This window comes from Bufo gargarizans, chromosome 4 (assembly GCF_014858855.1).
Source record: "Bufo gargarizans isolate SCDJY-AF-19 chromosome 4, ASM1485885v1, whole genome shotgun sequence".
Lineage (NCBI taxonomy): Eukaryota > Metazoa > Chordata > Amphibia > Anura > Bufonidae > Bufo > Bufo gargarizans.
This window is the reverse complement of record NC_058083.1, coordinates 173,532,800-173,548,209: the sequence shown is the minus strand read 5'-3', so window position 1 is coordinate 173,548,209 and position 15,410 is coordinate 173,532,800. Positions and strand designations below refer to the sequence as shown.

Below are 15,410 nucleotides of genomic sequence, written 5' to 3'. Positions count from 1 at the left end.
ATTATCTCCCACCCAGTCTTCTGCAGAAAGCGCACAGATGGCGCCTGAAAACCAACCCCATCAGTCTGTCACATCACCCCCATGCATACCAGGGAAACTGTCTCAGCCTCAAGTTATGCAGCAGTCTCTTATGCTGTTTGAAGACTCCGCTGGCAGGGTTTCCCAAGGGCATCCACCTAGCCCTTCCCCAGCGGTGAAAGACATAGAATGCACTGACGCACAACCACTTATGTTTCCTGATGATGAGGACATGGGAATACCACCTCAGCATGTCTCTGATGATGACGAAACACAGGTGCCAACTGCTGCGTCTTTCTGCAGTGTGCAGACTGAACAGGAGGTCAGGGATCAAGACTGGGTGGAAGACGATGCAGGGGACGATGAGGTCCTAGACCCCACATGGAATGAAGGTCGTGCCACTGACTTTCACAGTTCGGAGGAAGAGGCAGTGGTGAGACCGAGCCAACAGCGTAGCAAAAGAGGGAGCAGTGGGCAAAAGCAGAACACCCGCCGCCAAGAGACTCCGCCTGCTACTGACCGCCGCCATCTGGGACCGAGCACCCCAAAGGCAGCTTCAAGGAGTTCCCTGGCATGGCACTTCTTCAAACAATGTGCTGACGACAAGACCCGAGTGGTTTGCACGCTGTGCCATCAGAGCCTGAAGCGAGGCATTAACGTTCTGAACCTGAGCACAACCTGCATGACCAGGCACCTGCATGCAAAGCATGAACTGCAGTGGAGTAAACACCTTAAAACCAAGGAAGTCACTCAGGCTCCCCCTGCTACCTCTTCTGCTGCTGCCGCCTCGGCCTATTCTGCTGCTGCCGCCTCGGCCTCTTCCTCCGCCTCTGGAGGAACGTTGGCACCTGCCGCCCAGCAAACAGGGGATGTACCACCAACACCACCACCACCACCTCCGTCACCAAGCGTCTCAACCATGTCACACGCCAGCGTTCAGCTCTCCATCTCACAAACATTTGATAGAAAGCGTAAATTCCCACCTAGCCACCCTCGATCCCTGGCCCTGAATGCCAGCATTTCTAAACTACTGGCCTATGAAATGCTGTCATTTAGGCTGGTGGACACAGACAGCTTCAAACAGCTCATGTCGCTTGCTGTCCCACAGTATGTTGTTCCCAGCCGGCACTACTTCTCCAAGAGAGCCGTGCCTTCCCTGCACAACCAAGTATCCGATAAAATCAAGTGTGCACTGCGCAACGCCATCTGTAGCAAGGTCCACCTAACCACAGATACGTGGACCAGTAAGCACGGCCAGGGACGCTATATCTCCCTAACTGCACACTGGGTAAATGTAGTGGCAGCTGGGCCCCAGGCGGAGAGCTGTTTGGCGCACGTCCTGCCGCCGCCAAGGATCGCAGGGCAACATTCTTTGCCTCCTGTTGCCACCTCCTCCTTCTCGGCTTCCTCCTCCTCTTCTTCCACCTGCTCATCCAGTCAGCCACACACCTTCACCACCAACTTCAGCACAGCCCGGGGTAAACGTCAGCAGGCCATTCTGAAACTCATATGTTTGGGGGACAGGCCCCACACCGCACAGGAGTTGTGGCGGGGTATTGAACAACAGACCGACGAGTGGTTGCTGCCGGTGAGCCTCAAGCCCGGCCTGGTGGTGTGTGATAATGGGCGAAATCTCGTTGCAGCTCTGGGACTAGCCAATTTGACGCACATCCCTTGCTTGGCGCATGTGCTGAATTTGGTGGTGCAGAAGTTCATTCACAACTACCCCGACATGTCAGAGCTGCTGCATAAAGTGCGGGCCGTCTGTTCGCGCTTCCGGCGTTCACATCCTGCCGCTGCTCGCCTGTCTGCGCTACAGCGTAACTTCGGCCTTCCCGCTCACCGCCTCATATGCGACGTGCCCACCAGGTGGAACTCCACCTTGCACATGCTGGACAGACTGTGCGAGCAGCAGCAGGCCATAGTGGAGTTTCAGCTGCAGCACGCACGGGTCAGTCGCACTACAGAACAGCACCACTTCACCACCAATGACTGGGCCTCCATGCGAGACCTGTGTGCCCTGTTGCGCTGTTTCGAGTACTCCACCAACATGGCCAGTGGCGATGACACCGTTATCAGCGTTACAATACCACTTCTATGTCTCCTTGAGAAAACACTTAGGGCGATGATGGAAGAGGAGGTGGCCCAGGAGGAGGAGGAGGAGGAGGAGGAAGAGGGGTCATTTTTAGCACTTTCAGGCCAGTCTCTTCGAAGTGACTCAGAGGGAGGTTTTTGGCAACAGCAGAGGCCAGGTACAAATGTGGCCAGCCAGGGCCCACTACTGGAGGACGAGGAGGACGAGGATGAGGAGGAGGTGGAGGAGGATGAGGATGAAGCATGGTCACAGCGGGGTGGCACCCAACGCAGCTCGGGTCCATCACTGGTGCGTGGCTGGGGGGAAAGGCAGGACGATGACGATACGCCTCCCACAGAGGACAGCTTGTCCTTACTTCTGGGCAGCCTGGCACACATGAGCGACTACATGCTGCAGTGCCTGCGCAACGACAGCAGAGTTGCCCACATTTTAACCTGTGCGGACTACTGGGTTGCCACCCTGCTGGATCCACGCTACAAAGACAATGTGCCCACCTTACTTCCTGCACTGGAGCGTGATAGGAAGATGCGCGAGTACAAGCGCACGTTGGTAGACGCGCTACTGAGAGCATTCCCAAATGTCACAGGGGAACAAGTGGAAGCCCAAGGCCAAGGCAGAGGAGGAGCAAGAGGTCGCCAAGGCAGCTGTGTCACGGCCAGCTCCTCTGAGGGCAGGGTTAGCATGGCAGAGATGTGGAAAACTTTTGTCAACACGCCACAGCTAACTGCACCACCACCTGATACGCAACGTGTTAGAAGGAGGCAACATTTCACTAACATGGTGGAACAGTGTGCACACCCCTCCACGTACTGACTGATGGTTCGGCCCCATTCAACTTCTGGGTCTCTAAATTGTCCACGTGGCCAGAGCTAGCCTTTTATGCCTTGGAGGTGCTGGCCTGCCCGGCAGCCAGCGTTTTGTCTGAACGTGTATTCAGCACGGCAGGGGGCGTCATTACAGACAAACGCAGCCGCCTGTCTACAGCCAATGTGGACAAGCTGACGTTCATAAAAATGAACCAGGCATGGATCCCACAGGACCTGTCCGTCCCTTGTCCAGATTAGACATTAACTACCTCCCCATAACCATATATTATTGGACTCCAGGGCACTTCCTCATTCAATCCTATTTTTATTTTCATTTTACCATTATATTGCAAGGCTACCCAAAGTTGAATGAACCTCTCCTCTGCCTGTGTGCTAGGCCTAAATATATGCCAATGGATTGTTGCAGTGGTGGCTGACGTGAAGCCTCATTCTCTGCTATGACATGCAGACTGATTCTCTGGTGACATGAAGCCAGATCCTCTGTTACGGGACCTCTCTCCTCTGCCTGGGTGCTGGGCCTAAATTTATGAAAATGGACTGTTGCAGTGGTGGGTGACGTGAAGCCTGATTCTCTGCTATGACATGCAGACTGATTCTCTGGTGACATGAAGCCAGATCCTCTGTTACGGGACCTCTCTCCTCTGCCTGGGTGCTGGGCCTAAATTTATGAAAATGGACTGTTGCAGTGGTGGGTGACGTGAAGCCTCATTCTCTGCTATGACATGCAGACTGATTCTCTGCTGACATGAAGCCAGATTGTCTGTTACGGGACCTCTCTCCTCTGCCTGGGTGCTGGGCCTGAATTTATGACAATGGACTGTTGCAGTGGTGGCTGACGTGAAGCCTGATTCTCTGCTATGATATGAAGACTGATTCTCTGCTGACATGAAGCCAGATTGTCTGTTACGGGACCTCTCTCCTCTGCCTGGGTGCCGGGGCCTAAATATCTGAGAATGGACTGTTCCAGTGGTGGGTAACGGGAAGCCAGATTCTCTGCTATGATATGAAGACTGATTCTCTGCTGACATGAAGCCAGATTGTCTGTTACGGGACCTCTCTCCTCTGCCTGGGTGCTGGGCCTAAATTTATGAAAATGGACTATTACAGTGGTGGGTGACGTGAAGCCTGATTCTCTGCTATGACATGAAGACTGATTCTCTGCTGACATGAAGCCAGATTGTCTGTTACGGGACCTCTCTCCTCTGCCTGGGTGCCGGGGCCTAAATATCTGAGAATGGACTGTTCCAGTGGTGGGTGACGGGAAGCCAGATTCTCTGCTATGGAACCTCTCTCCAATTGATTTTGGTTAATTTTTATTTATTTAATTTTTATTTTAATTAATTTCCCTATCCACATTTGTTTGCCTACATGTTGCTGCCTTTTGCAGCCCTCTAGCCCTTTCCTGGGCTGTTTTACAGCCGTTTTAGTGCCGAAAAGTTCGGGTCCCCATTGACTTCAATGGGGTTCGGGTTCGGGACGAAGTTCGGATCGGGTTCGGATCCCGAACCCGAACATTTCCGGGATGTTCGGCCGAACTTCTCGAACCCGAACATCCAGGTGTTCGCTCAACTCTAGTTGTCACCAAAAGGACCACCATGTCCGGCTAAGAAAATAAAAATTACTTAAGCAACATCTGGAGTGCTGTCTAAATTGTTGAATAGCGATCACCCATAATGCCATGCATGCAGACAATCAGCAGCCAGCCATCCCTGTAATGTCAAAGCCCTATAAAAAGCCTCAGGCATCTTAGATTATGACATTTTACAGTGTATTTAGTGCAGGGAGAGACGTCAGCAGGCGCTAGGGGCAGTGCTAGAAAAAACTTCATTGTGCTAAACAAAAATAATTTACAAGTGCAGGGATAGATTATTCAAGGTGTGGGAAAAGGATAGGGAGTAATCATTCCACAACATTTATGTTGAACTGGGTTCAGTAGAGGAGGTTACAGCCTTGGTAATAGGGACAATCCTATTACACCTTGCTGCACTGGCTGGGGACCCAAATTGACATTATACAGCTCTGTTAGTCCAGCAAACTGTTCTTGTTAGGGCTGTTTCACACGAGCGGATGCTGTGTGTGACATCCGCTCCGTGAATGACAGCCAAGACCCGATGCAGACTGCAGAGGCACGGAGCATTATCAATCATGTTAATGCTCCGTGCTTCTGCAGTCCGCATCGGTTCTTGGCTGTCAATCACGGAGCGGATGTCACGCACGGCATCCGCTCGTGTGAAATAGCCCTTATTGGGGTGTTACAGCCATTAACAGGATTTATTACAAAGAAATATTTCTATGTCTTATTTGCCCTTGTGTGCGGAAGTTATATGTTCTAAAGCATTTTTGGCTTCTATGTTGTAAAGCCTTTTGTGGCGTGTATAAGTGGAAAAAGAAAAATATATTTGCAGTTCAGCAGTGCAGTTATCAGTTCTAAAGCCTTTTGTGGCGGGTATAAGTGGAAAAAGAAATATATATTTGCCGTTCAGCGGTGTAGTTAATTGTTCTAAAGCCTTTTGTGGCTTGTAATAGTGGCAAAAGTAAAATATATTTGCCATTCAGCGGTGTAGTTAATTGTTCTAAAGCCTTTTGTGGCATGTACCATATTAGTGGCAAAAGTAAAATATATTTGCATTTCAGTGGTGCAGTTATATGTTCTAAAGCTCTTTTATGAATGTACTAGTGGCAAAAGAAAAATATATTTGCCGATCAGCAGTGCAGTTATATGTTCTATAGCCCTTTTTGTGTATTAGTGTGAAAAAAGGGCTTATTCGCCGTTGTGTGGTGAAGTGAGAAAATTGCAGACTTTGGGTTTGTCAGACACAACCCTCAGTTGGCATGGCCCAGGCCCTGTGGGCTCACCTGTCCTCAACCTGCCTCTGTCCTTTTCTGCTCCCTCAACCAGAGAAGTAATGTGTGCTGTGGGTTCAGCTCCACTATACAGTGAGGACGAGCTACTAGAAGACAGACAGCAGCTACAGCCCAGCCAAAATTTAGAAGAGAAATCCACCACTACCTCCACTAGGCGGGCAAGTAGTGATGAGGAGAGTGGTGTGGGAGTTGGTGTTGTGAGCGGTCAGGCTCCTGACCCAGAGACAGTTGAGGAGGACATCAGTGACGTGCAGACAATTCTTGATGATTATGATTATGCAGCTGATGGCACTTGGGAGCTGGGTGACGAAGGGGCTTTACTTGTATAAGCGTTTAATAGAGCAGGTTCTGTAGACATCTATGTGGAATCAGCTGATGATGATGTAAAACGAGTGTGCTTATTCTTGACTCTAACATCGACCTGTAAGGCTGAGTTCATATTTGAGTTATTTGGTCAGATTCGCCCTGTGACTGCCCAAATAAGTGTGCAGTGATTCTAAGAGCGATACCTGTCATCTGCATGTCATACTGACTAACAGTATTATTTCACTACTACAGCAGACTCCCTATGCGTGTTACTGCAAGACACAGTGTTCTACACCACTATAAGTACTCTTTGCAGCCAGGAAATAGCAGTTTTTTTTTTAAATACTATTCGCTGCAAATGAATTCAGATTGAACCAAACTTTTTTTTAGAAAGTTTGATGAACTGGCCGAATCGAATTTTTGAAAAATTTGCTCATCTCTATTCAGGATCATAATCCCTGACATGTAGAACAGAGTGGAAGATGAGGCAACTTATTATCTCAGTGTTGTGTAGTAACTTGTCCTCCTTGGTGATTAGGACAGGTTTTGTGTGTACCAATAGGATGGCTGCCATTTTATTTCTCCTTAGGATTGCTCCCTAGACAAAATGATCCATTAAAACTAATGAAAGGTATTTATAATATATTCATATTTAAGTATTTTAATTTTCTAAATTCCCGGAGAACCCCTTTTAATGTCTACAGAATAGAAGTAAAAAATCTTGCTGTTCCTCCTTTTAAAATTTAGGGAAAAAATCTATTCAACCAACATTAGTATTTTGTATTTTGAAAAAAAATTAAAAATTTAAATCCGCTGTGAATTAAACCTGAATAAAAGGTTATTAGCTTAAACTAAGCACCAAAGGCTTTTGCATTTGGAAATACTTTGGCACCTTATGATAGTTATTAGAGCTGACCTTTCTAAATAAGCAACCTAAAAAGCCTTCGACAATGGCAGAGCTCAATCAGACACAGTTTTATTATTTTAAAGAGGTAATCCCATGGCCATGCAATTAGTCAGTGTTTAGATTTTTTTTTATGGACAACAGAACATATTGTCCAGTTCATGCTGAGCTGCCAATGCCTAATTTATTACTCACTATATTAAGCATTTGTTCTTTTTTAAAAGGAAAAAAAAAACATAATTGGCCTATGTGAATTTGGGCTAGTAGGAACTTGCTGGGATCGTGGATTGTTTCAAAGAAATGTCACATAGAACATGGGAAAGGTGACTAATGAAAGAATTGAATGGCTGCAATGAGCTCACTATTTAAATGCAGACAGGAAACATGAATTATGCAAAAACTAACCACATAAATATTTTGTCTCACCTTGTTCGAAGATGCAAGAGCATTATTAACTAGCATGATAATTAAGAGCATGTTCATAATAACTCTGTAACAAATGCCACTGACCTTTTACTTGTAATGCCCTACATATACAGAATATATACAGTAATGCAATGATGTGTCACTGATTTGAAAGATTTAGTTGCTTTATATTGAACATTACAGAAAAAAAAAAGCTTAACATATTGACAAATGTTAAAGGGGTTCTCCGGGAATTAGGAAAATTAAAATACTTAAATATTACTACATTTAAAAAATATATTCCCAAATACCTTTCATTAGTTATAATGGCTTGTTTTGTCTAGGGAGCAATCATTAGGATAAATAAAATGGCCGCTATCTTATTAGTGCACACAAAACCTGTCCTAATTACACAGGAGGACAAGTTATTTCACGTCACTGAGATAAAGAGCTGCCTCATCCTCCTCTCTGCTCTCCTGGTTAGGGATTGTGATCTTGAACACAGATGATAAGAACTTCTCTGTAGGAATGGAGTTCATGAGCAGATGTGGCTAATGAGCAGCTGCACTTGTATGCAGTCTCTATTACCACAGTCTGTCCTGTCTGTCATCTCTGAACTTCACGTCTCCTCGTGAACCCCACGCCTACAGAGATTCAGCTGAAGATCTTATCAGCTGCATTCAGGATCATAATCCCTGACAAGCAAAGCAGAGAGGAGGATGAGGCAGCTCTTTATCTCAGTGTTGTAAAGTAACTTGTCCTCCTGTGTGATTAGGACAGGTTTTGTGTGTACTAATAGGATAGCAGCAATTTTGTTTTTCCTAATGATTGCTCCCTAGACAAAACAAGCCATTATAACTAATGAAAGATATTTGGGAAAATATTTATAATGAATTAATATTTAAGGCACCCGCTCGCAAGCATAGCGTGTGCCATAACCACCAGATTTCTGCTGTTCTAAACAGTGGGGATCAAGGGCTAATGTCTGCAATCTGCAATAATTGCAATTGAAGACACCTAACGCCTCTGATACCGTGATCATTTGCGACCACGGCATCTGAGGCAGTTTAAAATTCAATTCACTCCTCATAATAAAAATAAGTAAAAAAATAAAAATAAAAATCATAGACATCAACTGCACCCCACCCATACTATTAAAATATTATTATATTTATCCCACACATTGAGCACCATAACAAGAGAGAAAATCAAAATGGCTTATTTGACATTTCTGTCGCTTTGTCTCCCCCATTTTATTTATTTTTTAAAGTGATCAAAAAGTCATACACACCCTAAAATGGCATCACTGAAAATTACAGATCATTCCACAAAAAGATGAGCCCTCACACAGCTGCATAGATGTAAATTTAAAAAAAGTTATGGGGGTCAAAATATGGTGATTAAAAAATGTTTCCTAATTTTTTTTTAAAGTAATAAAACACAAGAAACAAAGAGAGAAAATCTACAACGTTGGTATGTTGGTATTGCTATAATTGTAATGACCCAGAGAAGGAAGTTCACAGGTCAGTTTTACCGTATAGGAAACATTGTAAAAACAAAACCCATAAAGCTAAGGCAGATTTAAATTTTTGCTTTTAATTCTACCTCATTTGAATGTTTTTCCAGCTTCCCGCTACTTCAAAGGCAATATTAAATTGTGCCAATAGAAAGTCAAACTTGTCCTGCAAGAAACAAGCCCTTATGCAGTTATGTGAATGGAAAAATAGAAAAGTTATGGTTCCTGGAAGGCTGGGAGTAAAAAAATTGAAAAGAGTTAAAAGAAAATCAATAGAAAAAGTTAAAGTTAACTGAAGTTGCAACTTCTATTTTATTTTTAAATTTTACAATAATTCAATTAATAACCCAGCCGTTTATAGCTAAAGCAATGAGAATTAGTAACAACTGGAAAATACATCTTATAAAAGCAATCTGTAGCTAGGATCTTGGACTTTTATTTGCTATAATACATGACTAGAACTGCAATGAAGGAATCCAGATCACTATATATATTTTTTTATTTTTTATTTCTCTACTTTCCCGTTCCCCCTCTGAAATCCATTGTACAAACTACCATGCATACACTCAGGGGTCCTCTCTATTGTTTTGGCACACTAGTCCAGACTATGTATTTCAGCAGTCGTAAGTGAATAAAAAGTGTCAATCTGGACTCATGGATTACTACAGATGATAGTTCAGAAGTGCAGTGACAGATTCCCTTTATTGATCATCTCCACTACTGGCAGGGATCCAATGGTATGGGCCTTCTGCCCACATGCTTTAACAATTTTTTTATTTATTTTTTACAGTACCCTTTTTTCTACTGTACATTCCTTCATTACTGCTCTCTGTGTATCAGTTGCAGAGGCCAGCTGCAGAGAAAGGATTGAGTGGACTTCCAGAGTGTAGTACCATTTCTTCCTATTTTCTGTATTTGGCCCTGTCAGCAGCAGAAAAAGGAAGAAGGTGGACAACATTCCATCCAGTCTTGTCGCAGAGAAGATGAGTATGACTACATTCTTTACTATGTGCCTGCCTATCTCCTCCCATCTCTTATTAAACAAGAGAAGATGGATAGAAACATGGCCGCCAGTGCTGCCTGCTGAGCAATAATGCTGGGTGAGATCCAAATGAAGACTCAGAAAGACAGGTAGCAGATGGCAGCAACAGCCTGAGCTCAGCAGGCGCTCCAGTTATCACACTGTCCATCAAGGCAATTGATCTCCATGAGTTAGTAAGAGGCAGTAGTACAGTACTACTATCACACAAGGAGGCGACATGCTAGTGTTTTTCTGTGACTTTCACAAAATTTTATCAGCGTAAGGAAGCTTATAGGCCAAACATGCTCCTCTGAGCACTGTGGGGGTCAGTATTAAAAGGTGTGGTGCTGTAGATGTCACTGTTATAGTGGATAGTGTTGAAATCTTTTAACGACACACACAAACATTAAGGCTAGGTCTAAACAATATTTTTTGCGTGACATTTTGTTGCATCAATGTCGCATGGATTTTTTTAATGGCAGTCTATGGTGTCGCACTGCAACATGCAACATACTGCGATGCGACAGTCGCAGAAAATCCATTTGATATGCATGTTGCAGTGCGACACCATAGACTGCCGTGCAACATTGGTGCAACAAAAAGTTGTCGTGTAGACCTAGCCAAAATGAAATCGATTAAATATACTCGAGCGAAGCCGGGTCCTTCTGCTAGTGTTCTACAATTTGCAGAACAGACATATGGATACAGGCAGCACAGGGATGATCTTTTGTGTGATAATAACAAAGTTTGAGTAAACTAAATTTAAAATTCCGGTGGTAATTATAAGTAAGTCTATACCTGTTCTGTATAAACGGTGGGTGGATTTTCATTCATTTACTCTGATGGCTCCATGGAACTCCAGTCCATCACTGGTTACAAATACAGAATTTCTTTATAACGCCATTTCAAATTCTTTTTTACAGCATATCTAGATAATAAAGGGCCATTACTGTAATTTAGCGCTGTTGGCTTTCAGTTTATATGATGTAAACAATTTATGCATAAACATTTGGCTTCTCTGTTCCAAAACTTTTGACCGAGGGGCTTCAAGAAATAACATCCCTGGATTTGGCAAAGACCCTCATAGACAGATACTGAATATATTGCAAAATTAGATAATGATGGATATTGTATCCTTTCAACTTTTCTAAAGTGCTGCCACGTTTTTTATATGCATATCCTAAGACCCGTTACCTACAGTCTTGAATGGATTGCACCCAATTTTTATGTATTGACTGTACAGCAGCATTATTTTCTTATAGATAGTCAGACAGAAAGTTTGTATCAACATGGTTAGTGTTTCATATAACATCTTCCATTTTTAATTTTAGATGCAAAAAAACTGTACTCAAAAGGAAGGCTGCTACAAGGCCAATGTCAGCTCTATACAAACACAAGGAAATGCAGATTTTTTTATCAACCAACTTGGAATCCCAGGTGCACAGTTTGCTTTTGAAGATAAAAGAGCCAAGGTACTACAAAATTTATATCATATTATTTGTATTATATCTGGAGTAACGCATATTGTAATAGTGTAACTTAAAGATCCGTGATAGAAGTTCCATACCCATGACAACACGCTGATGCATTGTTATAAGCAATACATATGTAGAGGAAATTTCACCCACTACATGATTTCACATTGATAACACCCATATAAAATTAGTCATATGGTACTGGATACATTGGCCATTGTGACAGTGAATACAGAGAGTACAAATGAGAAGACTTTCTAAAGCCTCATGCACACGACCGTTGTTCTGGTCTGCATCTGAGCCAGAGTTTTTACGGCTCGGGTGTGGACCCATTCACTTCAATGGGGCAGAAAAAGATGCGGACAGCACTCCGTGTGCTGTCCTCATCTGTTGCTCCGTTCCGTGGCCCTGCAAAAAAATAAAAATATAACCTGTCTTATTCTTGTCCGTTTTGCGGACAAGAATAGGCATTTCTACAATGGGCCGCCTGTTCCGTTCCGCAAATTGTGGAAGGCACACGGGCTGCTTCCATGTTGACCACAAAAAATGGAACGGTCATGTGCATGAGGCCTATTACATGCCAGTTTAAGTATGTTCTCCTCTCGCATCAGTTATTTAAAAACCTCTTAATAATTGTGGTGCATCTGTAGAGGTCCAAGTGTCAAAATGGTTTATATTTCTGCTATTATCTATGCCACTTTATGGCTCTGCAATGCCCACTCCCTGCTCCATCCACATTTTGGACCAGCCTTGTGACATTTTGGCACCAGTTTTCTGCCATAGAGAGGATATGTCCCCCAAAGTGTCTACAATGTGGAGTTACGGAATGCGGTTAAAGGGGTTGTGCAGCCTGTTTGTATTGATGACCTGTAGGTCATCAATATCTGATCGGCAGGAGTCCAACACCCAGCACACCAGCCAATCAGCTGTTTGAAGAGAAGGCGGCGCTCTGTGTGAGCACTACTTCCTCTTCATTACACTGCTATCATATTGGAAATGCAGTGCAATTACAAGTACTCGCTCCATTCACTTGAATGGAGCGAGTACTTTGAATTACACTACACCACCGGTACAGGGGAGGCAACGTGTACTGTAAAGCTGAGGAAGCAGCGCTTGCATGGAGTGCCACCTCCAGTTCAAACAGCTGATTGGCAGGGGTGCCGGGTTTTCGGACCCCTATGATCACATATTGATTACCTGTCCTTAGGATGTCATCAATATAAACAGGCTGCCCACCCCCTTCACAATATGCTCTTTTCCCCTTCTATGAACATAACAGACCCTCTAAATATTTTCTGGACTGTCCTACCTACTGTAAGTCATCTCCAGCTTAAAGGGTACCTGTCACCAGTTATGTTTTTGTTAATTATTGTATTCCATGTTAAATGAGAGGGGATAAGTCCTTTTTAAAATAATTTTTGCCATTGACAATAGCAGTTGGCACCATAAACAAATCATTGTTAATTCATGTTTGGGTGTGGAAAAGTACAAACCATTGTATAATATTCTTAAATACATGAACAACATTTGTTAGTATAGAAACTATTGTGATATTGCAAAATCATAAAATTCTGTGTCTAGCAGTGCAGTCCCTGCCATACCACATAGTGGATTCTGCTAACTTTAGGGAAACGATGGTTTGTGCTCTGCCTCATTGAAAGAAACATAGCTGCCATTATTTCTCCAGAACGGGGGCCAATCCTTCCAACGTACATGCCACCATAGACACCTGGAGTAGCTGTTACTGGCATGTCTTTCACAGCCCACTGGGTCAATGTTTTCTGTGGCAGCGGTAACCCAGCACTGCAGCAGCTAGACCAGGTCTTGACACCTCCTCCTTTTTTGTCTGTCTGGTTCCCACTACAGGAATTTATCTGCTTCCTACACTATGTCCTCCATGGATATCCTCCCTTCCCCAGCATAAGCATGGCAGAACATTGCTCTGATTCCACCACCCTCCTATAATAAGTCAAGTGTTGTCATGCAATGTTATTGCTGATCAGCTCGGGCAAGAGTAGCTACACAGCTGATCAGTTGATGTAGTGCATCAAGCAGCAAACATCCCAATGGCCATCTACCCGCCAACTTATGTGGCAAGGAGCTCCCTCCTTCACTTGTAGCAACAGAATGGTCTGTGATTGCACCGTTTGATCCACCACATTCCAGCTCATTGCAATTTCACTTACATATGCTAAAGTGTCTGTATGACAAGTGTAAACCAGTGAATGATTGTCATGCACCAGACCACCTCAGCAGGGAGCAAAACATCAGACTGAAGTCCCTTGGGCCTATCAGAGGAAATCATTTGGAGGGCCCACCCTCTTTGTATGTAGAACTCTAAAGGCTCTGTTTTATTAGGGATCCATTATTGTCAGAGCTTGGGCCAACTGGAGGATCCTCTGTTACTCTGGTAGGCCAGTCCAACACTGAGGGAGGCTATTTGTTTTGATGTCAGAAGACACAAACATGCTCATAACACAACATGCTCAGACTCTTCCAATAGGATTTGTTACTAGGGACATCTGTGGCATGTACAATGTCATACCTGTAAGATTTATCTTAGAGCAGACGCTCATACCGATAGATTAAGGGGTGGCAAATGAACAGTTTACGCATCTTGCTGGCTGCCCTGTAACTGGCCACAAATCCCATGGAGAAAGAGGTGGATGATTAAGATGAGTAGCTATTACTCAAGTAGGAGTTACTTGTGTAGGAGAATGTGGCTCTTGCTGATGATTATGATTGATGATGCAGACACCTGCTATGATGACCAATCAACTCATTGAGGGGGCAGAGCCAGAAAGAGACAGAGGTACTTGGGCATGCTGGCAAGCGAGGAAAGCTGCATGCTTACTTGCTTACTAACATAATGACAGACATATTCTTACCATCAATAAATATGATGATTACTTGATAGCCATGCTTTTAGACCCTTGCTATCAAAGCGAAATACCCTTGCTAACAAAGTGAAATTGGGAGGGAGTGTTTTCCTGTTACCAAAAGGAAAGCAAATTTGCTTTATTAATAGGATATACACTGTGTGAGCAGCTTTTAGGGAGAACACACCAGCCACCTAGGTGTCTGGCCAAGAGACCCATCTCCACCCCCTGTCAAGTCATCCACCTCTCACAGTCACTGCTACCAACACAGCAGAACCCAAAGCAGCAGCATCAATATGATGAAACAGTTTTTCTATGTGCTGCACCAGGCTAAAGAAAATCATGTTCAGTCCTACCTGGACTGTGGCCTTTCTCCAATGCATACCATGTTCACTGAATCTATAGACTTCTGAGTAAGTAGATTTTAACACTCACCAGAACTGTCTGTTTGCTTTTTCGGTATAGTCTTTTTCAGCCTCCAGTCATCTCAGGGGGTTTTCAGCACAATCAGTGGTATTGTCATACAGAAATGGACAAAGTTGACCTTTACCAGTGTATAAAACATTACTTTTGTCAAAATGAATGAGGCATTTCAGAATTTTCACACACCTCTGGCTGAGGCCAATGAATAGACCTGCCTTTGCTGACAGTGCCCCATCATACAGTACCACTGTGCTGTCTGCCCGCCTACCATCATGTTCCATACTGTATGGATACTGTCACTACCATTACCCTTACACAGTCACCACTACTTCCTCAACATAACCACACACACACACACACATCTACTTACTGCTTTTAATGCTGTGCTACTGCTACTGCTGGTACTATTATTGCCTCCACTATTGCTGCTACACACCTTATCCTTTACACATACACATTGTACTGCTGATGTTCTCAAATGAAAGAAAGTTTTTTAGGCTTGTTCAACTTTAAGCAGAAGCCGATGTTTGTACAAACATTTAACCATACTTAATAACTGCTGCTCCCAAAAATAAGGGGCAATTTTTCAAGTCATTGTTTGTTCTGACAATAGATGTATAAACAGGGGATGCATCTGCCCCTGAAAAGGGCATCTTTCAGCAAATTTGTACTTATG

The 15,410-nt window shown here is 44.0% G+C and overlaps 1 protein-coding gene across 1 annotated transcript in view; it reads left to right on the top strand.

The window, feature by feature from the left end:
- The window catches only part of NAALADL2 (N-acetylated alpha-linked acidic dipeptidase like 2), a 1,185,913-nt gene that overhangs the window by 874,482 nt on the left and 296,021 nt on the right, over nt 1–15,410 (top strand). The window contains exon 10 of the mRNA XM_044292072.1: nt 11,289–11,429. Within this exon, the coding sequence (XP_044148007.1) occupies nt 11,289–11,429 (141 nt within the window). The remainder of the gene's footprint in view (nt 1–11,288; nt 11,430–15,410) is intronic.